The 26860-nt window shown below is 41.6% G+C and overlaps 1 protein-coding gene across 3 annotated transcripts in view; it reads right to left on the minus strand.

Moving 5' to 3' along the window:
* LOC125898542 (transcription factor COE1-A-like) overlaps positions 1 to 26860 on the minus strand; it is a 109773-nt gene that overhangs the window by 26233 nt on the left and 56680 nt on the right. For all 3 annotated transcript variants that reach the window (XM_049592372.1, XM_049592373.1, XM_049592371.1), the window contains exons 7-10: positions 12156 to 12237; positions 10865 to 11006; positions 8728 to 8861; positions 6105 to 6231 (exon numbers count right to left, since the gene is read on the minus strand). In XM_049592372.1, coding sequence (XP_049448329.1) covers positions 6105 to 6231; positions 8728 to 8861; positions 10865 to 11006; positions 12156 to 12237 — 485 coding nt within the window. The remainder of the gene's footprint in view (positions 1 to 6104; positions 6232 to 8727; positions 8862 to 10864; positions 11007 to 12155; positions 12238 to 26860) is intronic.

Consider the following 26860-nt stretch of genomic DNA (forward strand, 5'->3'; position numbering starts at 1 on the left):
ATGGGCATGTGAGTATTGTTTTAAGACAGACTGAAAAAAATGCAAATCTGTCAGCAGTCCCCGGTGCTGAGGCTGACCATCCTCCCAGAAAATTGACTGTATTTGTTGTCTGTGCCAGCAGCTTACTAAGACCCATATTTAAGTTTATTGTTGTTGAGGCAACATCTAGTGGCTAGTGTTGTCAAAAATATTGATTTATTGATACCCATCAATTCTGAATATTTGAAACAGCTTAAATATGCATTTTTTGCAGCATCAATACACCAGTACCAGCTGCGCTTTCTTGCTCTCTTTCATTGTTAATGTTTAATAGTTATTCTGCTGTTCTCTGCTACTAACCGAGAAAAGATAAGTCGTCAGTGTCTTGTTATTACCTTGTTTTATTTATCTCTTAATAAAAGTTTAAAATTGTATGCCCTCAATGTCAGTTTTTCCCTGCAGCATTGAAAATGGTACTGAATAGGCTTATTGATATTCTTTATGCTATTGTATAGAAGTGTAACCATAATTACTGCCCACATTATATTCTGTGGTTATTTTATTACTTAAGTTACTGTATAATTTATTAATGGGTACATTATTTATACTTAAGTAGTTATTAATTCAGCATTATTGAGTTACTGGTAAATTCTTATTTTAGTCTCATTTAAAGTACTTTGGATATTGTTTCATTTGTATTTTCATGTGCAGTATTTAAGTGTCATTGTATTCCCTTGGTTCTGAGCTAATTGGTTGCTACCTGCCCTTGTTTTATGGGGACAGGTGTGTGTGAGTGCCTCATGCATAACAGTTGCTGTACCCCTGAGTTGGAATGTGTTAGTACTGTCTTGCTATGTTGGTGATAATTTAACCAAGAGGAAGAAACAAATGTTGTGGCCTGCTTATTACCCACAGTGTGGAAGAACTGGGGAACACCTACAATAGAGAAAAGAAGGTTACAGAAATTCCAGTTCTTCTTCTAGTGGCCATAGTAATTACGATGGTAATAAAGAAGGAAGTCAGGTGATGTAGTGTAAAGAATGAATGACAAAGTCTGCAGAAGAAGTTGGGCTGGATGGATGGGTCAAACAAACACAGGACTTTCACCTGTTTGTCCAAAACAAATTTTTTTCCAAAACCTACCCAGCAGTTTTGTGGCCTAAACCTACCCAAAGTGTGACTGTTTTATAACGTTAATTAGTCGTTGATGGATGTAACTCTAGTCTTATGAGCATGTGCGTCTGTTGCCTGTACTCTCAAACAATTATATGTGTTTTGGGAGTTTTGGCAAATAACCTGTTCTATTGTTAAGGTATGAGGATGTGTTGAAGGGGATGATTAATACACTTAAAACATGTTACTTCCAACATTGCTTTTCAGAGACAACACTCAGTATTCACATGGTTACAAGAGGTCGTTGTCTGAAAGACAGAAACTGATGCTGTATTTTCTGGCTCTGATCAGCTGCTCTGTAAAATCTGATCCAGAGTTTTCCTGGCCAAGAGCAGCAGCAACAACAGTGAGCAACAGAGTCACAACATAAAACATACACAAAATGTGTTGGAACATCAGGATATGCAACGCCTTTTCATTATTTCTTGTTTTCCAGCAAGTTCTGCCTTTCTTAAACCCCTAAAATGTCCACAGATGTCTTGTCATGACACCCTACACTACAAAAAAAGACACCGAGGCTTGAACTTGTTCTACCTCGACTCATTCTGCCACACTGCTGCCCATGAAAGCATCTCTACATGAGTCCCTCCTGCTCCCCTGTACCTCCCCCACCTCTCTTCTGCACCATCTCCTTCCCCCTCTTTCTTAACTACACCTTCTGCCACTTTCATCCATCCATCCACCCATCCATTCCTCCATCACTCCCCCTCTAGCCTTGCTCTTCCTTTCAGAGTCCAGAGCCGCCCGCAGATCAATACTCATAGAAGTTTCATGAGGACAGACCCTCCACTCCTGTTTCACAATAAAATGTGAACAGAAGGAGGGAGACAGAAGAAAAGAAGAGGGGGAGGTGGCTCTGAGAAAAAAACATGGTGGAAAAAAGGGAAAGATATTGAAGCTGCGAGTCTAGGATTTCTTATGTACTTTTATTGTACAATGGTGGCACTTTTCTAGTTATCTGTTGGCAGTGTTTAAACAAAAGAGAGCAAGGGTGGGTGAGGGAGAAGAACAAGGGTGAAACTGGGTGGATGAAAGGACAGACAGGGCTGATGTAAAAGGAGAAGAAGAAGAAGAAGAAGAGGAGGAGGAGGAGAGGAGGTGTGGTGAGATCGATTCTCTGGCCAGCCAGCAGTTCAATACCACTGAATTATTGCTTCATTCTTCCCCTTATGAGATGAGATCTCTTTCTCTCCAGCTCTTCTCCTCCCCGTGACTTTCTGTGTGTATGTACATGTGTGTATCTGCATGTGTGTCTCAGTATATGTGTGATCCACTTATGAGCCGATCGATACTTTACAATCTGGTTTTAAAAGTCCACCTTTCTGTCTCTCTTTTTTTATATGTGCCTCTCCTTCTTTTTACTGTCTCTCCCTCTATATTTCAATCTGTTTTATTTCCCTCTGTCTGTGTCTGCATGAATGAAAGTTGAATTGCTCATAAAACAGAGAAAAAATTGTGAACCTTTTTCAGCTTTTTACTAAAAGTTTCTTCTCCACAGCTGAGATATGGATTTTCTTACGCAGCTGCATTGACGATAAATCAGCTCTAATATATGTGAGTGTGTGTGTGTATGCGCGTTGTGTGTGCATGTGCTTATGTGTAATGTCTCTGTGTGTGTGAGAGCATTTATTGATTGTCACTTTGTACCATTGTATTTTTATAGGAGTGTGTGATGTCGAGAATTTTAATTTTTCCCACCAGGCCGATGAAGCAGCCATACGGCACTATGTGTGTGTGTGTGTGAGTGTGTGTGTGTGTATGTGGTAGACCATCTGTTTACCAGACTACTCACCATCTTTCCCTCATATCTCTCTGATTTACAATTACTTTCAACTCCTGCCCCTGTTTGAAAGTGTGTGTGGTAAGTTGTGTAAGACACGACCCTATGCAAGGGTTGGCGTTGTGTGCATTTACAATGTGTGTGTTGTTGCGTGAGTGTGTTTAATTGCGCGGTCCTTACACCCAGAGGCAACCACAGCTAAGGAGTACCGAAAAACCTCAACAGCCAATCAGCTCCCACCGCCGTGACCTTTCACCAGCAACTTCCAGAGAGAAGTCGACCTTGGGGCGGGGTCAGGCAACCGCAGTAACGGCTCACGTTTCCTGGGTCACATGCTGAAGCCATCAGCCAATCCTGAGGTCACGGGGGGTCATCTCCGCCCAATAGGAGATGCATTTAGACACCAGACAGACCAATTACCAGCCAGCTAGCCTCAGGGTCAGACCAAAGATGTTTTGACTGAAGAACATTGAAGGAGGCACACAGGCCGAGTCTGTACAAAGAAACTACCGACCAACCATTTAAACAACCTGAAGCACAACTCACACTGCCCCCGAGAAAATCATCTGACTTGTTTTAGTCTTTCAAACTTCATCAAGGCATTCCAAGCTAAAAAAATATTTGGAGTTAGTTTTATTTTTTCACTTAGTTTTTTTTTTTTTTTACAACACTTTCCATAAACAGTGTTGAGAAGTTTATTTCCTCACATTTTACACTGCTGAATGAGTTCCTATGAGTGGAGCTGTTTTCTTTGTCTAGTCAGCCAAACTATTTGACTTCTGTCCCACTTTTCTTCTTCTTTTCTGTTGTTGTTGCATTTTATTGTATTTTCTTGTTAAATATTATTGCTTTGAAGCACTTTGAGTTGATTTTAATACATATGCTACACGATGTAAATGCACAGTATATAATTTCTGCCACTAGTGGTCTCTCAGTGAGAACAATAAGAAAAGACATACTTAGTGAATAAGTACGGGATCATGGGAGGTGTTGTCTTCATTGTTAAGCAACCTCCATTGCCGATGACTGGACTCAGACAGAAACCATATTCATGATAGAGCTAATGCATTAAAGTTTTTTTCACATGACGTTTTGCCAAGTTTTCTCACACGTCCTTTCATATAATGTAGCAGCCACAAGTAGAGTTAGCCAATGTAACAATGACTTGCCGACTTCCTTCCTAACTCTCTGATCTATCTGCTGGTGTTTCCAAAGTTCAAAGTTTCTTTATTGTCCCTCACAGGAAAATTGGTTTGCAGCCAGCATTCATACAAAACACACTTATGCTGATGGACAACAACAACAACAACAACAACAGGACATAGTCTACAGGTTCTACAGCATCCAGGTCAAAAAAAACAAACAAGTAAACAATGTAAGCAATCTGTGCAACCTACAGATAGATAAATACTATCTACAAGTTAACATGTAAAAGGCAGCAGGGGCAAAGGAAACATTATGTTGCTTCCCGTGTTTAAGGCACAGGCAGAGACCATTGATAAACCGAGATGTCCCACCTTAGATTCATTTCTTGTATCTGTGTCACGTGGATTTCGCCACTGCCCTGCCCCTTTAGGAGAGTAGCGGCAGTCCTGAGTGTATTCATTCCAATGGGAAAAGTGAACGTAAGTATAGATTATGACCGTTTCCTTCACTCCATAGTCACTAAAGCGAATAGTGGACCTATTTTTGACAAGCCTCAAACCTGAAATGGCATTTTTTCTACAAACAAATCAGAAGAAAATTGTTTGAGACATTTCTCTGTTTTGGCAGCATACTCTTGTGACATCATAAAAAACTGACTTGATCTGACACTCGGTTGATATCAGACATGAAGCCAGCAGATAAAACCAACATTAAATTTGTTATGTATATAATATTGTATTGTTCTGAATCTGATTTCATCCATCCACATGATGTTTACTACACTTCCAAAGGAGGTGGAGGTACGTGGGAGAGCCGCGACCATAGCCACTTAGGGGACTGGACATGTGTACCATTGGTGCAGCTTGTAGTGGGTTATCTTCAGTTATAGAGTATCTTTAGTAAAGGATTTATGATGCCATTGACACGACCAAATAAAATGCATTGTTGGAAACATTTGGGATTTTGTAAGTACACAACTCAACAAAAACATAGGTGTAGTTGTAAAAATTTTGATGTGGAAAACTAATGACTGTAGCTGAAACTTGAAACACAAATCTCATCACTTTCTTTAGCACTTTTTATTGTGAGCAGGAAATATTAAAGCTTTCATAAACTTGACACCAACATTAAAGCTGACAATTTATTCATGGTGAGGTTTTTTTTCCCCCAACTCTATTGATCAGGTTTAAATCCTCGTCTTTATCTTTGAGTCATTAATGTCTTGTACCCAAAAGAATTCACACAGCACCCATTTTTCTTCTCTGTCTTTCTCTCTGGGAATGACGTCATCATCACGGTGATGGAGCCATGTTGAGCGGATCAATACCAGACATCACATCACCTCCATCCATTTCCACATGTATGTGCCACACACACACACACACACACACACACACACACACACACACACACACACGCACACACACACACACACACAGAGAGTTTCTTATTCTTTCTCTCCTTTTCCTTGTCAACTGAGTTTAGCAGGAAAACGCTCGTTCACCGTCAACAATCTGGTCAGAAATCGCACACTCTTTTTCCAACATTGTGTCTGTGTGTGTGTGTGTGTGTGTGTGTGTGTGTGTGTGTGTTAGTAAACTGGGTGTTCTGGATGATTTCACTAATAGTTTCAGCATGGAGGGCTATAAAGAGCAGACTGTTTAATTGTAGCTGGTTTTAACGAGCCTCTGATTATGGCAGCATTCTAACGAGTGTGGGTCGTTAATGTTGACTAATCTACAGTCATTAGTTCAACACTGTCTGGCCTGAGAGTGAACTGCAACTCACAGACTCTATTTACACACACACACACACACACACACACACACACACACACACATGCAGACACACACAGGCAAAAGTTTTTACATACGCAAACACGCATTTGAAAAAAAGAAAAATGAAAAATGAAATGTAGCCTCTCGAAAACAGAAGAAAAATCACAGCAATATCCTTTAATAAAGAGCAAGTACGTTAGCGTGTGTGTGTGTGTGTGTGTGTGTGCGTGTGTATCTGGCTGACCTACCTGTGTATATGAACCTTCCTGGTGTGCCTTTGCAGAACTGTTTGGACTTGTAAGACAGAGTGACCTCAACAACCCCGGGGATGTGTCTGGGAGGCGTCTGCACCCGGATGGCGTGCGGCGTGATCAACTAGACGAGGAAGGAAAGGGCAGACCAGGAGTCAGTGCACAAAAACACATCGCCTGATTGAGACAAAATAATGTAGCTCTCTGTATCAGGACAGTGGCGTCTTGTCAATTGTTACAAAATCACAACAATCACTGACACAATTTTTTGTCTTTGACATTTTGAATCTTGATTTGGTGTGACCGGGTTCTGTTGTTTGCACCGTGCATTAATAAAGAGTTTCTCTCACTTTAAATCTGACCCCAGATCATGTCCTGACCATCACAGTATTTCATTCAGTATAAGCTTTCTTGCTGGAGCTCCACTCTAAAGTTTATTTTAGTTGGTGGGTCGGAGATGTTTTGCATTTGCACTTGTTAATGTGGTGAAAGCATCTCTAACTGAGCTGTATTTACACTTGGATTGGATGCATTTTCTGATCATAATCTGAGGCTGATGTTCGCAGCAAACACAGTTTCCTTTCTCTCATTTCAGCTAACATATAAGAGGAGATACACTTGTGTCCAATGTAGAAGATATTTGGAATGTTGTATATGAACATGTATTAATCAAAATCCTGTAAATAGACATATAACGTCATTATAAATGTTTTGTCTTGGTTTTGAATGTGTTACTGGAACTTTGACCTGTGAAATTAATCAAACGTTTGGCATGCCACAGAAATAAAAACCAACCAGCCACTTTAGCTTAAGTTTTAACTGGGTTTTCCCACATAATAGTTAAAAAAAAAAAACAGGCTGGCGGCAGATATACCCCTTCTCCCTCATTGATAAATTTGCTCATGGTATGTCTCACTTTTCTTTTCAATACTCTAGCATGCATCATGATGGCACGAGTTTGCATCAGAGGAAACATCACAGAGATTTGGCCATACATGTTTAAACCTCAGTCAGACCCAGACTCAGATGAGGAGTCTTTGGTCCGCCAATGTCGGCAACTAGCAGACGTTTCAGAATGGTAAGTGTAGTTGGCAGCTTCTATTTAGTTATACTGTTATTTAGCTTGCAAATATACGTATAGGCATATAGGTATGATTGGAACTTCCAGGATCCGGTTTACATCCAAATACTGCACTACCATTTTGCTGTCAAAGCCTTTACTCTACAGATGCAAATTCTGATAACTGTACTGACAAGTACGCTCTGCACAGGAGATTTCAGGTTTCTTTGCTTGTTCTGTGTTGAAGTCTCTTCCCTTGTTGATATGTGTTTCCAATATTAGACAGTGATTGGCTTTCAAATTAGTGACATATCTCATCTAGCCTGCCCGGCATCTGTTTAAATCTCAGATTTGAGGGAAGAGCACTGATACCACTCCCCTCAGTAGAGGAATGTAAAAACACCCTTTTAGTGACAAACTTTGCATTTTAGTGGACATAATTGGAGAGGAACTTTATGTTAAGCAGTTAAGTTTTTCTTCACCACTGTTGCACAATGTGCTTGTTAATGGTGGGATGTGATTTGGATTGTTGGGTCTGCAAATTAAAAGAGTATGAGGAGTGTCCTGAGTCAACTTTTAGTTATGATTTGATTATATAAACAAAAAATGACTTGAATTCAGATACAATCTTATTTCCCAGCAAAATGAGTCATTGTATTGAGCTGTATGTGACACACACTAATATTTACGCATCACATTTTATGGATGGTTTTCAAAAATAGTTTTTACCATTTGGCCCAGGTTTGAAAACGTCTGTAGGTAGGATGGAGAGCTGCAGACAAACAGAACTTGGCGAACATGCAATCGCTTCACTCCGACAAATTTTTCAAACTGTGTCTTCTCACTTCGGAATCAATAATCAGGTTGAGTGCAAATGAAACATTTAGTTGGCCAAAATCCATTAGAAGCCAGTCTGAGGAACGCCAGGAGAGCTGAGTCAGTTTGAACTGAACTGAACTGAGACTCTGTACACATGTTAGTGTGTGTAAGTGTAGCTCTCAACACTGTAAACAAACCCCTCAGCTCTTAACATACACACCCATCCATGTATGCCAGCATGCACACACACACACACACACACACACACACTGGGTGTTGTTGTTGGAAGAGAGCCATGGTCGCTCGGCACACACGGTGAGTGGAGTCAGAAGACAAATAAACATTCTGTAGAGGAGTTGCGCTGGGGAAAAGTACGACACTGAGCTCTGTATGTGTGTGTGCGTGAGTGAGTGTGTGTTTTTGTGAGCATTAAGCCGATGGCTATCAAAATCTGCTGATTTGATCAGTATTCCACAGAGAAAGAGACACGGGGAGTGTGGGTGAGGAAGGTAGAGAGGGGCGGCGGTCGCTTGTTGGTGGGGACTCATTAGAGAGGCAAACCTCATTTAGACAAACATTAACACACACGCACACAGACATGATCACACACAGTTAAGAGCCCGACCGTGAGGAAAAAGTATGTTTTCATATTGAATTACTTCCAACGGTCCGAGGGCAAAAGCACACAGTCGAGGGGTTGAAACAACATCGAGACAGGATGATGATTGCTGGCAAACTGACCTCGCTCCAAACCAGCATGGTACCGAAGATGACTTGGAGACCATCGAAGAAGTTGTCTCCTATGATGATGACTGTGGCGCCCCCCGTAGTCCAGCCCTCGCTGGGACTGATGGCTTTAATGCAGGGTGCTGCTCCTGGAGGGAGGAGAGGAGGATTAGAGTAGCCAAGAGAGGAAAAAAAGGAGTAAAACAAATATTAAACGTTGTTGGCATTTGAGTGCATCTTTCAACATTCACTCTTGGCATTTTAAATTTTACTCGACAAGGCATGGCTGCAGGGAAAACATTTGTTTTGTTTAAAGACCACTCAGTCTCTAAATAAGGAGGGAAATCTGGCTCGGAGCCTTTTCATCCCTGTTGCATCTGCACTTCATATTTCTTCTTGCTACACCCTTGGCTTTTGGCTGTGGTCCAGATCAGCACACCACACTTTTACTCTGAAGACACTGCAGATTCAAGTCCTTCTCAATTGGTCCTTCAGCAGTGAGCTTTCCTTGTAAATTGTTTTAGCGATTGCAAAATGAGAGAATAAACAGAGCCGATAAGTGCAAAGGTTTTAGATTAAGTTCTGGGCGTCTTTTCTTTTTATTTTCACACCATCATTTATTCACTTTCTAAGGACGTTTTCTGACTCTTTAAGGCGCACTGACATCCTGAAAGATTACATTATCAGAATAACACAATGTATCTCTATTTTTCTGGACCACAAGATGCAGTTGAAAACTCTGAAACCGTGTGGGTGAACCTCAGTTTAGTTCTTTCTAACCAGGCTGTTCCCATGCACTGTCTGTACTAGGGCTGCCCCCTAATAGTCGCCCAAATGTTAGTCGACCAGAAAGGACATTAGTTGGCAAGATTTCAATGGTAGCTTATTTGAAGAAACCCAAATCAAAATAAATCTAAACCCATATGACTGGACAATGTGGGAATTTAATTTGAAAGAACAGACACAGGAAGTGGCCACGCTCAGTCAAGCCGGGCAGTTACCCATGATGGAAAAACAACAGCTGGGAGCAGAATCGCTTGTCGACCGGAGAAATGCATGTCTGATGTGAACGGAGGTGCTCCGGCTCACGCGAGAATTTCGGTGCGCTGCGCTTCGCAGGCAGTGTGGCCCTGGCGTAAGGATGCAGGTTGGGGTGGTGGATGTGTCAAATGAACACAGGACTTTCACCCAGGAGACTCACTGTGATTATCTTCCTAAACCTTACCTACATAACATTTCATGAAGTACATTATGTTAAATATGTAAAGTGACAAAACCAAATGTAATTCTTTTTCTAAACCTAATCTATGTAACTTAATGTTAAGTATGTAATGTAACAACATTAGTAGGATGCTAATTTGTTGTATACGTTGATCTAACATTCGCTGTCCCCAAATTTCAAGAACAAATATGCTCCAAACAAATATGTCTTCTGAGCCAGAGAAGAGTCAGAGATTTACTTAATTTATTTCTTTTAGACACTTCTTTCAAAATACTGCCTTATTATTCAGAGAAGCTGAGAAAAAAAATGAAATGCAGTTTAAACAGAACCCGTACTGTTTCCTCGCTGTTTGTTTATCCCAAAGCCAGACTGATGTGAGATTACAGTACTTCATATTTGAAACTAATGATACGACATGGATAAAAACACACACAGACGGCTCAGTATGCATCATATTACTTCAAACAGAATGGATACAGTCAGCTTTATGTCACATCAGCATTGTGTGAGTGTGTGTAAGCTCATATCCAATCCCATATCGCAGCAATAAAAGCTCATCTGTCAAAAAACAGCTCTCCTCCAAGTGTGTGTGTCAGATTATCAGCATTCATCTGAATTACAACAACATCCTTTAGTCTGGGTGTGTTTATGAAAAAGAATCAAAATGATATTAGACCTAGCAACACACACACACACACACACACACACACACACACACACACACACGCACACACATCATCACACCATGCATTTTGTGTGTGTGTGTGTGTGTGTGTGTGTAGTGGGTTGGATTAGCCAGATGGAGGGGCAGGAATCACCTGATAGGATTAAACCATCAACCATCTGGTGGCCATGCTGCTTACGCTCACACACATTCACGCACAGACAGACACACGCACACACACGTGTACACACACACTTGTGTGTTACCGTGTTCTAGGTAGGACGGCGTTCCTTCCACGGGGTCGAGCCTGCGGGCCCGACGGCCATGTTTGGAGTTGTTGTGGACGAACATGTTGTCGGAGACTGACAGAACATGTCCCTCCACGCTCACCGTAGTCGATACGACCACCTGGAGAGGAAGCAGGGGACAGGACGGGATGAGGGGGCCGAGTTTAGTGGGGGATAGACGGGAGGAGGGGAAAGAAAGTGGAAAAGAGGAAGAAGGGGAGGAAGGGTGGACAAAGGGGCAGAGGAATAGAGGAAGAGAGCAAAGAAGAAAAAAAAGAGGAATTACAAAGTGTGGGGTTTAGAGATCATTGCGAGGAGGAGTTAAAGCGTGAAACTGTGAAAAGCTCCTTAAATGTAACCCGTTATCACTGCTATTACCATCACGCTCAACACACACTAAGTCTGTGTGTGTGTGTGTGTGTGTGTGTGTGTGTGTGTGTGTGTGTGTGTGTGTGTGTGGTGTCTATCCTCCTCTGTTCAATAGTTCCTGATGGGTCCAGCCCTTAATTATCTCCCAGGGAAACAGAGCTGTCTTCTCTGGTTCCACTACAATAGAGCTGCACAATTAGAGGCACAGATACTGTCACACACTCGCTACCGTATGACTCTCGCTCTCCCTCTCTCTGTCCTATCTATCTAACACACACACACACACACACACACACACACACACACACACACACAAGCAAAAAACACACATATACATATAACACACACACACACACACACACACACACACACACACACACACACACGTGCCATAGTAATAAATCTATCACAATCTTCTGGGAGTCCAGTATCTCCACTCAGACTCAAGTGGTGTCTTCCTGATTGTGTTGTGGCCATGAAGATAAGGAAATAATAAAGTCTGCACAGCCTTAAATCTTATTCACAACCCCACAACATCCTATCTTTCTTTCTTTCTTTCTTTCTTTCTTTCTTTCTTTCTTTCTTTCTTTCTTTCTCTCTCTCCCTCTCTGTCTGTCTGTCTCTCTGCATTGTGTGTATATTTATGTTCTGACCAGTCAAGGTCAGGATCTCATGTTTCCTGTAAAGGCGCTGATAGCTTATTTACTTACAGAGAAACACACACATACATTCCTGTGTTTATGTGTTACAATAACCATAAAGTCATGTGTGTAACTTTGTGTTATGTCCACAGAAAACACAGGGAAAGGAGCTGAGGACAGAGGGAGAGGACATGCAAACACACTCAGAAAAAGGAAGACTTAAAGGACGAGAGTAAAAACAAAAGTGTGGTGGTTTCTACCTGGAACCTCCTCATGTCTCGTGGGTTTCCCGCATTTTTTAGACAGTTCTGGTTGCACTTGAGGAAAAACTTGAGGAAGAATCTGTAGAGACAGAGAGGACAGGCGATATTTGAGGTTAGACCAGAGCAAGGACAGCTTTCCTTCAGGATATGTGAATTCAAGGTCAATCCCCAACATACAGCACACAGACAGACACCCCAAATACAGATAGAGAAATTAATATTTCATACTGTTGGAAAGTCAGAATGAATTTCCTTGTGAAAATTCCTTGTGGATCTGTGGAGCATGTATTTTTGTTCTTAAATCCACACCAACTGAGAGCCCTTTGAAACGCCACATAAAGGCGTTGGAAGAACATACGAGAAGGCAAATAAAGCAGCACACTCCAGCAAAACTGGTGTAAATCTGTGACTGTGAGCCAGTTTAAGTTTGAGAAAACCTTAAGTTTGACCTTCAGTTTTATAGTTTTGTGAATCCAAACTTCAGCATACTGCCTTTGTCTTTCCTCAGGTCTTTGTTCAACCTGACCTTCATCCTTTGTGAGTTCTAGATGCACGTGAGGGCTTACTCAACTGTTCTTTAGATTTTCACTTAACAATCTTAACGTGCTTGTTAAGATTCACAAACAATCTCAAAACAGCTTTAAACATGTGAAAAGCTGCTTTCCTAACTCTGACACTGAGCTAAATCATGAAGAAATGGGGATCTGTGTTGACACTGGGTGTTTGAAACAGCACCATATGTCATGAATCTATATTACAGCATAAATCAAACACACAGATGGCCATCAACAGCTAACAAACACATCCAGGTTGTGTTTTGGTGCGAGCCAGCTGGCCAGCCTGGCAGAAGCAACAAGCCACACTCGCAAAATAACACAGACACACACATGTTTGCGTGTAGGTTTGTGTTACATCTGTGTGTTGTCACAGCTCGATAAAAGCAGGGTTGTATACCCGTCTTGAAACTGTTCTTGAGACCACTTTTTGAAGGTCTCATCTTGGAATTGACTGCATTTTAACTCGGTCTTGTCTCTGTCTCAGAGAAAGAGGAATTTGGATTTTATTTCAAGACCTGTGAAAACCACAAATGAAGGGATATCACTAAATTGCCTGTGCAAAAAAAAGAGTATTAAATGAACATGGTTAAGTTGATTTCAGCCTCTTAGTGTTCATATTTGTTTGCACATAGACAACAAAGGAAAATTCCCATAAAGTTCACCTCTGCCATGTCATGGTACACTTATACATACACACACATATACAGTATGCATGCAAAGAGATGCATGAAGAGACAACTATTTCTATGGGTGTTTTTATGGGAATCGGAGGTGTGTTATGCAATGTGGGACTCGCACTGGTCTGGTCTTGGTCTTCAGTCATTATCAACCCTGTAAAGTCTTGGTCTTGTCACTCTCTCAATCACACTTTGACCTTGGTCTAGGTGGTCTTGACTACAACACAACACACAGCACGATAAAAGCAACACAACTTCACATGCCAGGCATTATTTCCTCCACGTATACTGCATTTTGTGCATCTATTTATAAGCGCTTGATTTTTATTACTTAGTAGAGTTAGACAGAAACAAACACATCCGAGTGTTCAAGGCAAGGCATAGATAAAGCACCACCTAAAAAATCTAAATCTCTCTGTTGCTACAAAAAAGTAATATTCTAAGTTCCACAGAAATTGCAGAGCTATTATATCGGGTTTCATCACATTGTGTCCAGCCTCTGTATTTATTTTCACACAGTTACACTTCAGACTTAAATAATTTCAACTTTTCTGCATCACCTCCACTCCCTCGTGGCAGAGCCTGGAACTCTACCGTTCAAGAGATGACAGCCCCTGTACTGGACCGCCAGAACAAAGAGGTGTGCGCTTGTATGCGTGTGCGTGTGTGCAAACATGTACTCCACATGTGAGTGTATGTGCGTGTGTGACGGTGCAGCACAGCCCAGTGGCAGGTCTGAGTGTAAAACTCTGCGTTAACGAGCTCAGGCTTCGTTAGAACACCGGCACTTGGATTCTGCATGCCTAATTATGTTGACCCCTCACCCCTGGGTGACAGCCTATCACAGTGGAGGACAGCCACGGTGACCCCTGCTGACCTCCCACTGTCTAGTCCTTCTCACAACACTAGCATAGCGTTAACATGACCACCTCAGCTGACCCTCCGCTGTTACATCTCTGTGTAAAGGAGGCGGCTGGGAGGCTCACACACTCCCCTGCTCATCTGGTTGAAATGTGAAAAGACTAAAGCAGGGGTGGAAGAAGAGTTGAGATTTTTTTAGAAAAACTTCTTTACATGAAAAAGTCCATGAATCACAGTAATATAAAGTGAAGCACAAAATGTTAGGACTCAATCTGACAAACAGATTCCAGTGTTACATTTAAAGTACAGCATTGTTTTGGCTGGTTCAGGTGGTGCTATATGTCAATATAAAATTCAATATGCTTCTGAAATGTACTGAAGTAGAAGTATAAGGAAGAATAAAATGACAAAACAGATACACAGATCCAATACACAGGATGGGCACCAGTACCAATACTCACATTACTAAGCAAATCAGGTACTGGCCACAACATTCATTGTCTGTGTCTCAGGCAGCTGACTCTTAAGTGCCACAACAATCCCTGGCTTCACGTTACTTTAAATAAAAATTATTCAAATTTGTTCCACACAGTGTGGTATACAGATTAAATACTGGGAAAAGCGGTAGAACAGGTTTTGGATTGATAATTGGTATCTGCAACAGTATCAAAGGAGAAAACAATATCAATATATCCTTAAATTTCTAAAATAACAAAGCTGAATGGATTTCTTACCTTTTAAAACAAAAAGTGTTTTGAATATTTGAAACCTGCAGTGTTTACGTCAGCTTGAGGGCTTCTTCTGCTTCTCTTTTACTGGCACATTGCTGCTTTTTGCAGCTCACTACTGCCACCAACTGTTAATCCCATCTGCAGTCCGCGCAAACTTGTATTTGTTAGAATCATAGAAAGTTGGACGACATGACAGCTTTCCATCTACTGCAGACTGAAGCTTACATCATAAACCCTGCCCACTCCAGGTTGGCCGATGGGACAAGGGCCAAACTAAAAAAAAATTCCCAAAGATTGTTTCTGTTCATATAATTTTTCTAACAAGTTTGGTTTTAATTAGTTATTTGGGGCTTTAAAAAGGGTTTGACGTCATCATTGACAGCTTCATTTGCCAGCCGCTGTGCTCGCGATTGGTTAGACATGTGTATGGGTGGGAACTCTATACTACAGAGATGAGATGGCTACTGCGCAGACTCTGGCTCCACATGATGTCACCAGTACAAGATGGCAGCGCCCATATTTGAGATATTTTGGCTTCATTTTTGGACAGTGAGAGATGCGTTGTCCATCTTTTTATACAGATACAGTCATCAGTTAGAACACAAGATATTAACAGTACAGGGAACTGTTCATTAAACCTTTCTTCTATGGTGCTAATAGTGGTCAACAACTCCACAGGGTTCCTTTAAGTGTAGTGCTTTGTGTAATGCTTCTCTGCTCTGTGGTCTCTGTTACCCTATTTCTGCAAAGGTGAATAAGAAAGGACCTCATCTCTAGTTACTGCAACACTGACAAAGATAAGGGTGCCATAAAAAATTACTTAAATCATCACCATGATCTCATCTGACCCATCACTTTAACAATATCAGTTTCCCCCTCTCAGCGTATTCACAAGCCGAATAATTTTCATCTATCATTGGCTTATTTCGCCGGTGATCTGAGTATCACTCGTTATTTCTTGTATTTCCATCTACTGCTCCACTCCGTCCGTCTATTTCCTGTGAGAGCGTTTTCTCTCATTGATTGCCAACAGAACATATTCTACATTTTAATGCAGTATGTGTGCGTTCGTCTTCCCCCTTCACTTGACCCCATCTGGCCTAATCAACTCTGCTACAAAAAGGCCCTGCAGCTACACACACACAGTCACACACACACAGACACCTTGTGTGAATTGATTGGCTGGTCCAGTCACTGGTCGTTAAGAGGCCTCCAATTAAACCAGGCAATTATAAGAGTCTGAATGACTGTGGGGGAGGGGAGCACTCTCCCCCTCTCTTCTCTATCTCGCTCCCTCTCTCCGAGGCCCGATCATGTTCAAGTGATAACAGCGCTGTTGACCTTTGCTATACTGTGAGCACCACACTCAGAGAGCTGACCCCGCTGACACACAAAGAGACACACACACACACACACACACACACACCATCTGGCAAGGCAAGGGTAAGAATGATAGTAAGCAGAGGGTAAAAAATAAAGATGTAAAGAAACAATGTAAGAAGAAAGAAGGAACACTAAGTACAAGATTATTAATTCTGTTTAAACTTTTGTCAAGATTATTATTCTTGGTATTTTGCTTTTATTAGATTGTGATGGTATACATACAAACAAGAAACATGGGAAGAGAAAGAGAAGGTATGACATGCAACAAGGGTCCACGCATTTAACCAGCAGGCCCAAAGACGCACCATTGTTGTCGGTTTACATGGTGATTGCGGAGTCTATCGCAAAACAAGATTGTCAATTTTGAATATATTGGATTTTTTTTTAAAAACTTGGATTACGTTCAATAATGTTATGAAACTTTTATTAAACTTTTAATGCCAGTAATGTTATTAAACTTTTTTAAAACTCACTATTTGCATGGCAACTACAGGGAAAGTTCAATAAAACAAACTGTAATTAACTTTTTAGCCCCCTAACCAAATCATCTTTATGTTTCCTTTTCCTTTTCAATAAAAGGTTAGAGATGTGGCTCAGCACTAGCCATTTTGCTGTAGCAAGGTATTTGCAACAGCGCAATCAACTTATTCTAAGATGCTGGTCAGTATGTGTTTTTTAAATGAAAACCATAAATGGTTTGCATTATGGTCAACGAAATATAATAGCTTAATTAAATATGTAACTTAGAGGCTCTCACACCTTTTCTATTACAGTGTGTTTTTTCCCACCAGTGTCTGAAAATACATGTTACATGACAAATGGTTAATGGACTGCACTTGTACAACGCTTTTCTAGTTGTCTGACTGCTCAAAGTGCATTTACACGGCATGTAACATTCACCCATTCACACACATTTACGCGCTGGTGGTCGAGGCCACCATACAAGGTGCCACCTGCTACTCAGTAACCATTCACTTGCATTCACACAAAGATGGAACAGCCATCAGGAGCAATTTGGGGTTCAATATCTTGCCCAAGGATACTTCAACAAGCAGACTGGAGAAGCCGGGATCGAACCAAAGATCTTCCAATCCACAGCCACTCCTGATGCAAAACATGTGTAAATCAGCCACCTGAGCCGGACCCACAAACTGCCAACTTGGTGCATTACAGGACTGTCAGGACTGAGACAAGCACAGAGACAGTAACGACTAGGCACTGTTTTCTAGGCTGCAAAATTAATAACTACAGGGAGCACTGCTTTGCCGCTTTTTGACCCACCTACCGGAACCCATTCTTTTTTATAAAATGTAACCAGTAAATAATAATAATAATAATAAAAAAACAACAATCAGCCCAGCATATGTGAGCTGATATTGATCAGTGACAGTGGCAGATCTTCATGATGGCAGCAGCAAACTTGGTTGTTAAAAAGTGTGCCACTTTGCCCATGTGGCAGCCTACAGTTCATCTGGTAGATAAATCTGAATTGTTACTTTTTAAACACATAATGAACGCCATTAGCGCCATCTCAAACCTGCACCTCAGTGTTGGTGTAGGCCGACAGCCATCAGTGGCCCAATCCTATTGTAAGGAACGAGACATTTTTTGGGAACAGGCCTACCTAAGTTCAAAAACACTACAGAGAGGTCTCCAATCACCAGTTAGGGGACAAGCGACTAAAGCAGGGTGACTGTGGCCCCGCTTTGTCACCCCTTGGTGGGGCCACTGGTCCTGTATCATCACCTTATGAAGCTCTGGTGAAAATTTAGTCAGGAGACTTGTCATGCTTAGATCTGTTATTCATCTCTCATACATTGTGCCATTCACCCCTTGCACTCACGCTCACTCACTATTTCTAGTTGTCATTATCCGTGGATGTCAACTGAGTCATCAGTAGTTCTACAGCTGATTCACAGTTAACCAACTGCACAGTGACACACCTTCTCTGTTTGCCGATCATCTTACTGCTTCTTATTTTAAATATTGTTCATTTTCTGCCTGTAGTTCATTCATGTGGCAGTCGTGTGCACCCTCCACCTCCCCATCAATGCCTAATCTTCACAGATTCATCAGCCTCATGCACCTCATCAGCCATTAGCCTCAGAGCTGTATCCACCACCACCAGTGTCTGGACTCCATGGGGAGATTTATCTTACTGCCGTTCAGATGACCCTCGATCACAAAGAAATCTCCTTCTGGTGTCCAAGTGCCAAAGACTTCTATTAAATCCTAATCAGCTCAAATCATCTGTTAATCTGTTGACACACACTCTGTGTTAAACTTCATTCACCTGTCTCTCCTGACTGATATGAGGTTGATAACGTGTTAGCAAACACTGCCTACCTACAAATCCAGCACACACAGAGCAACATTAGCATTGATTTGGGGTTGTGTTTCTGACCACCTGATGAATATCCAAATATTCACTCTCTGTCTGTCTCGGTTTTTGACTCTCGTCCCTTAGGTTTTACATGTAGTTGATTAACTTTACCTGCTAGTTTGTACCTTTGTTCGCCTGTCATTTGCTTCCTGCTGCAGTAAAGCTGTGACACCATTCATTACAATGCAAGTTTTTCTCTTCTTTTAAAAGATGATGATGGAGTCAACCATTGCATCACTTTTGTAGCTACTGTTGTTACTGTTAGCATGATAATGTAATCAGCCATACTATGATGCTAGTCTTATTTAGCCTGCAATCCACAGTAATGTAACAAACCATGGCTGGATGCTGTTTTTTTGGCCTGTTAGCCATAGTGTAGCCTAGTAGTGAGCGGCACGGTTACATCCATTATTCAGAGGCTGAGATGGCAATTATGGCTCAGAGCACAACTGACATTAATATTTAATATATAGGGCTAACACAGACCTGAAGAGAGAGACAGGAAGTGACAGAGCGAGGGGATGGAGAGGGCGTTGGGCTGTAGAGCTAGAGAAACACAGCGCAGGAGAGGAGGGGGATACGGAGAGTGTGTGAGGGAGAAACAAATGGAGGAGAGAATGATGAGGATTGTGGGAGTTTGTTTTGACCACCCTCCTGTCATTTAAACAGTTACAATGACAACAGGGCAAGGGTGACATCCGGGGGAATTCCAGCTTTGTGTATGTTTGTGTGTGTGTGTGTGTGTGTGTGTGTGTGTGTGTGTGTGTGTGTGTGTGTGTGCGTGTGTGTGTCTGTAAAGAGTGAGAGTGTCTAAGACTGAATGTCTGTGTCCGTTTTATTCCCTAAAGACTCGCTATTCTACTGAGCCAAGAATAACGACGCCGCCTTGGAAGAGAAAAAACAAAATATCACACACACACGCACACATACACACAAACACTCACACACAGCATTCTGGTGAGTTGTTGCTGACAGGTGGAGAAATTGCAGTCAGTTAGTGCAGACAAACTGAACAACAGATCAGTGCTTTTGCTGCTCCTGCCTCCTCTGTCTCTTCTCTGTCTCCCTGCTTCCTTTAGATGTCTTATTTCACCTGCCTGCCAAGTTTCTTGGCAGAGCTTTCTGACAGAATGATGATATTCACTATCTTCCTCTTCATGCATGTGTGTTAACAACTTGCTAATGCGTGTGTGTACCTATCCTAACTGCCAGTAACTGATTTGTTACTGGCTGCCCGCTTCACAAAATAACACCAGTCTGCACGACGAGGAAGCCTGTTTGCAAACAACGTGTGAATATGATTCAAGACATATTTGAATATCATTGAAAATACTGTAAGTAACTCTGGAGAAGAGCTGCATTCGAATATAATGATTTATATCGTAGCCTATACACATGGATAGATTACTGAGCAGGTCTACAGGCACAGGGCCCAAAGCGTCAGGAACCCACCTGGCCTTCACCTGCAAAATGTCACTCAAATTAACACGTACCAACCAGGAAGCCTTGGGAAATGGACAAAAAAGGACACAAAAAGACTGCAAAGAGGCACAAAACAACTACAGAGAAACATAGAAAGACAACAAAAAGATGCAAAGGAACTGCAAAGGCATGCAAACTAACTACAAAAAGGAGCAAAACAACTGATAAAAATTACCAAAAAAGACACTAAGTGACAAAAAAGACACAAAATAAACTTGAAGAGACACAAAAATACCCCAAAGAGACACAAAATTACCTCAAAGAGACGCACAAAAAAAAAACAGAGAGAGACACAAACAAACCAAAAATTCAATAAACTACCTCAAAGAGACACAATATAACTACAACACCGTTTCAGTCAAACTCATTTTTATCTCTACTCTGTCATTTCATATAGCCAATCTAGCTAATATTTGAGAGTTTCCCTCTCTGTCTGTTGATCTGTCAGAGATCAACTTCCTGTTTCCTGTTTACACTGAGTGCTTGTTATTGTTTAATGTGATGACATCAGATAGCATTGCTGGGCCCCGTGCCTGCTATCTGAGAAGTCATGCAGTGGAAAAAACAAGGATATGAAATACTATTACGCCCTCTATTCGGCTGTTATCTCAATAATAATGTGATAATGTATTGCTTCCTGTGGAGGAAATGCTTGTTTTTTTCCCTTTGCCTTTGTAGTTTCTTGTTCAAGAGCACTTCAGCAGAGATAATGCTTGCTGATGCTCATGCTGAACTACAGCACAGGGACAGTCCCAGTAATCAACAGTCCTGCCTTTAAACAAGAAGAAGTCGGGTTTGTTGTGGTTTGTGTAACCAAATGAAGAGTTGCAGGCCAGAGGTGTGTTTAAAACTAATTTATAAGCTGACAAGGTGTTTTTAAAAGGATCAGGGAGATTAAAATGACAGAAAGTAGCACAGAGATGAGAAGGAATCTGATGAGGAAGATGAATTCATTTTACTTGGAAAGATAACTGGAAATACACTTTAGTCTTGGTTCAATAATATGTGAGTTTCACCAAGTCTTGCATAACATGGAAACTTCAGTGCCACAGCCAAACTGAGAGCTGATAATCTGTATAAACGCTCCATTGTATGATGTATAAGCTTTAATTAATTGTCTTTCAAGCACATAGGGCTGCAACTGAGGATTATTTTCATTACCGATTTATCTGCTGATTTTTTTCCTGGTTAATTAATGAATTGTTTGGTTAATTAAATGTCAGAAAAGAGTAAACACACGTATTCCCAGAGCTGAAGATAACACCTTCAAATTACTTATTTTGTCTGAACAACAGTCCAAAACGTAGAGAAAAGCAGCAAATCCTCACATTTGAGAAGCAGGAAACAGCAAATGTTTGGCATTTTTGCTTGAAAAATGACTCATAAATCAAATATTAATACCAATAATGTCAGTTGACAACTGTTTCAGCTCTTAAAACACACAGTTTATCAAACTAACAGCCATAGGACAACAAAACCTCACAATGAATGTTATGTAACAAACTGAGATGAATGAAAAAGGAGTGATGTGTTTCCAGACTGACCATCGGTTTTCTTTTATGCTTGAGACGCACCAGAACTTTTGCTGTAAAAAGTAACTTCAGCGACTGAAAACATGCTGCCATTTGCAAAAAAAAAAAAAAAAAAAAAAAAAAGGACCTGGAAAGGCGTCCACATGCACACACTCAGAGCCATGCATGAGCAATGCTGAAAGTAACGGAAGCGTGAGAAGAGCGGGGAAGAGGAGAGGAGAGAATAAGAAACGTAGACACATAGGAGAAAGTGCGAGTAAAAGGGGGGCGAGTGGTCGGGAGCGAAATGGAGTGCAAAAAGAAAGAAAAAAGGCAGCATTGGAGGGAAGGAGGGAGGGAGGGAGGGAGGATGGGAGGGAGGAAATGCATGGGAGAGGGAAAGAGAGTTATGCGAGGGAACAAGACTTAAGAGAATTGAGCAGAGCCGAGCGAAGCGGAGTTATTTTACATAATGATGGTTGATATGCACAGAGGTAATTGATAGCTGAGCTGCAGCCCAAAAAACACCCAGCTAGCTGTCAATCACCGCTCATCTCCCAGGAGATATGCTAATGGTGATGATGATGAGGGCTTAGCTTCATATTGCTATCATTACTATTAATGCTGTCATTGTTGTCATCTCTGCATATTTAAATGACAGAGGAGGCCAGGGTGGTGATAGCCAGTCTGTGTGATGTCTATGAGGGGCCTTGTACCGTCTGCCAGGGCTGAGATAAAGTGAGTGTTAATAACCTGCACAGTCTACTTGTTCAGCACGGGTATGGACCTGTACAAGTGTCATTACATCATTGCTACATGTAACGGTGACACTGATGTCATCAGTTTGTGACATGGCAGCTGAGTGTCGCTCAGAGTGACACACAGTCATTATCTATGGACCACAAGCAGCATGTGTACAGGGTAAGGGATCATCAGTACATTTATAGACAAAGATATGGTCTGATGAGTTCACATGATTATTAATTTGTGTATCTAATGCCAACATACCAATGTACAGGAATTGAAATTGGAAAGAAATAATGATAACAACCACTTTCCTGCTAAGAATAATAACCACCTATTACAACTGGGGCCTTTTTTGTAGTTTTGGCCAACAGAGAAATAAGCATGGACAATCAGGCAATCAGACACAAGCTTTTTTTGTGTCTGACGCAGCAAGTCACTGCCCAAGCACTGGATTTGGACGACTTCAGAGTGGACCGGGTTGCTAGAAGTGTGAGGCAGAGTGTTAATCTGCAGAGACTCTGCCCTCTGACAGTGTTTTCTTTTCTGTGTTCAGAACATTTATGGGCATGTAGCCCCACAGCACTCAGGTGAGGTCAGGACTTAAAAAAAAAAAGGTAGGTGCCAGACTGTGAGCAGCAGGCATTCAAGATACAGCATCGACAGGCTAATGGAAAAATCTGCAAAATGTCAACTTAGTGATGTTGTACATGTATAATAAACCCACAGATTCACTGTCAGGTTTACTTGTACGCAGATGAATTGGCCTTTAATGTAAAGAATTTTGCTAAATACTTAAACAATAGTGAAGCTGCTGACCAGGAGTCACAGCAGACACAATGGCCTTTAATAAGATGTCAACACTGTGATGCCTCTCTACAGTTTGGGGCCATGATAACATTAAATTATAACATGATCACCTTCAAGACAAATACTGTCAGAGGTCTTACTCATCGCAGGGGGAGAACAGTGAGGAGATGAGGGCAGAGATGAGGGGCTAGACAGACTGCGAAGGAAGGAGGAGGTTACTGTGGTGTATATTTTAAAGGCTGAAGGCAAACTGTTGAATTATAGATGAGAGAGATTGATTTGGGAGGGGGGGCGAAGAAAAAAGGAGAGAAGAGGTGGAAGGAGGGACAGAGGAGAGGGGGGGAGGCAGGGAGGAGGGGGGAGTGAGTGAAGGGTGAGCAGCTAAAGGATCGCTCGCTCTAGGCCAAACATGTACACACACACACACACACACACACACACACACACACACACACACACAGCTTACCTCAAATCGATCTAAAGCTCAGGCTCGCTCTCCTTTTTACTTCTCTCTGTTGCTCTCACACAGACACACACACACACACACACACACACACACACACACACTTTATCACCACTACCAAACACACGCACGCATCCACACACACACACCCATTACTCCAAGTGCCCTCACAAACACAGACGCACTCACACAATCTTGGTGATTACATGGTAACAAGACAACAGTGACCTGCAGTGCAGCAGGCAGATAAACTAAACTAGTAGGGTTTTCCGTGTGTGTGTGTGTGTGTGTGTGTGTGTGTGTGTGTGTGTGTGTATGTTCCTTTGTCATTGGTGTTACAAATAATTCATGTTGGGTGGGGGAAAAGAAAAGGAAGAGAGGAGAGGACGGGAGTGATGAAGGAAGTGATATTGACAGGAACCTCTTCCTCCTCTCTCCTCCTGTCTCCTCCTCTCTCCATCAGTCACTCACTCAAACTCTCTCACACATACACACACACACACACACAGGATCACTGCCTGTGAGATCACCTACATCACACATCCATATGCACTTGCCCACATACACACACACACAGACACGCACACACAGGATCACTGCCTGAGAAATCACCAACATCACACAGTCACATGCACTTTCTCTCTCTCTCTTTCTCTCTCTCTGTCTTTGTCTCTGTCTCTGTCTCTCTCTCTCATTTATCAGTCCCTCCAGAATTTCGTAGGTTGTTTTTGGGATTGTTGCAGCCTGAAATGCCAAACTTGGGCTGCATGTTGCAATGTTTTTAGCTGCTCTTTTGCAATGACATTTGGGGGGGGGGGGGGGCAAGTAAAAATTGCAAAAATAGTTGCGATACTGTCTCAGATTCGGAGTCTATTATTATAAGCATTCAGTGTTTGGGGGGAAAGGATGGGAAGCAGCACTGACGAACAATCTCCATGAATCGCTCTCCTTTTGCTCTCTCTGCACAATTAGCAAAAATTACCACAGCAGCAGCGGCTAACATCCAGCACTGAGCTGTTTAACAGTCCCAACAATCTCACACTGATACCGAAATGACTATGTTATTAAACATGTTAATAAATGTTGGGTAGCATTAACCATGTGATGCTAGCAGTTACGCCTGTCACTGTGTTTGTGCAGCAGAAGAAACAGAGAGCAGGGAAAGGAGGGGCCAAGCAGATCAATATGCTGTGTGCAGCTCTACAATGGAGTAAGATTTTACCTATTTTAAATGTGTGTTAAAGTTGTGGTTATTGGACAAAATTGCATGGTTGCACATAATTCACAGTGACTGGCTGAATTTGTGTTAATTGTTGAGATTGCAACACCTTGGAGGGACCGATTTATAAGGCTCTTCTCCATTCAGAGACATGATGTGTGTATTAGATTTACTTGCTCCTCTCTTGCCATATCTGACTCTTTCTTTCTGCATGCTGTTTCTACTCCCTTCAGCTAGTATTATCAAGTACAAGTATTATCAAGTTGTCGTTGCGCCGTAAAACCTCTTGGGGTTCAAGCACTGACTGGAGAGCAGTGTTCACATGTTGTCCCCTACCAGCTATCAGTGGTGGTTTCTTTTAACCATGACCACGATCTTTAACTGAGTAGTTGTGGATGCATGGACTAAGCATTAGGGATCAGACAACAAAACATTCTCATGCCCATCTCGGCTTGGTCAGTGGCCCTAAACATCAAACTATGACACTCTAGGGACCCCTCTAGCGTCAGTTTCGGATGATCTGGGACGGCGGGTCAATTTACTCTTGTTACATGCGTTTTGTCTTTTCAAAATAAACTTCCCTTTTCACAGAAAAAGTACAGTTTCCAGTCGGTAAATGCATGCAGTCTCTTTTTAAAATAAACTTAGAATGTAGGCTAAAAAATAATTTTTAGGTTTATATCCTTAGGTTTAGGCAACAAAAACCTGTGGTTAATTTCAGAAAAAAATCATGGTTTGTCTTAAAATAAGTGCAATTGTTATAAACGTAATGTAACGTCACATGACATACATCACTAGTGGAGTATGCTACATATACTAACACACTACATTATATTAAAAAAAACTTGACCTGATATGGGAAACGGACAGCGGTCTCCTGGAAAAAGTCTGGAGTTTGACCCATCTACCTCCCCTTCCGTCCATCCTATATAGACTTTCGCCACCTGCTGTGTCTCATACTGCCACTAAAGGGTGCCTCTGTGTGTGACACAACTGACCAAGCATCAGTATTTGACAAGTTGGGAATGAAACCAGAAAATAGTCATATAAATCCATTCTTGTGACAGTCAAAAGGGTCATTTCAGAAGGCAATAATAAATGACCCCCTTGGTCATTGACATATGAGGGCTTGTGGGTGTGTATTCATTTACAAAGTGAATAATGCAGAAAAACAGCATAAAAGAAAAACATGCAAACAAAACACACTGTTTCAGATGTACTGTAAATTAAAGATATTGTATTCAAGCATGTATCTGAGTGTCAGTGTGTGTATCTCTCTGCAGCTGCATCCATTTGTGTGCATGTGTGCATTACACTTAGGGACTATGTGTGTACTCCATAGAGGGATGATGCCTTATTTAGTCACAACATCCTTGTGTAATTAAATATTTAGAAAAACACACTCCTTCTTCTGCTCTGGTCCGATCTGGACACCGACTGTTCACTCGGGTTGCCCCTTTAACTCTAACTGCTAAAAATGGTTTGCATCTGGTTTCTTTTTTTATTCCGCCCCTGAGTCTCCTCAGACAGAGATGCAGAGTGAAACAGATTGGTATGCTGGACATCCAAGACGCTACCCAGTAGTCCTCATGCAATACTGAAACAGGGAAGCGATGATTGATCTAATTTTCTTTCAGTCATCCCCAACAGAGGCATGATACAATGGATTTTTGCCATTTTTTTCTTTCCACAAAAACCCATAACTGAAAACTAATGAAAGGAAGAAAAAGACGGATATATCAAGTGGTTTGAAAGGTCTCACTCTTAAAGGTTTACTTTTGGAGGACAGCAACCTTAAGGTTTATTTGTGACCTTAACAGGAAGAGGAAAGCAGTGAGAGCACAGAAAGAAACAGGGAGAAAAAAAGAGAAGGCGAGGGAG

This window comes from Epinephelus fuscoguttatus, linkage group LG12 (genome assembly GCF_011397635.1).
Source record: "Epinephelus fuscoguttatus linkage group LG12, E.fuscoguttatus.final_Chr_v1".
In the NCBI taxonomy this organism is placed as follows: domain Eukaryota; kingdom Metazoa; phylum Chordata; class Actinopteri; order Perciformes; family Serranidae; genus Epinephelus; species Epinephelus fuscoguttatus.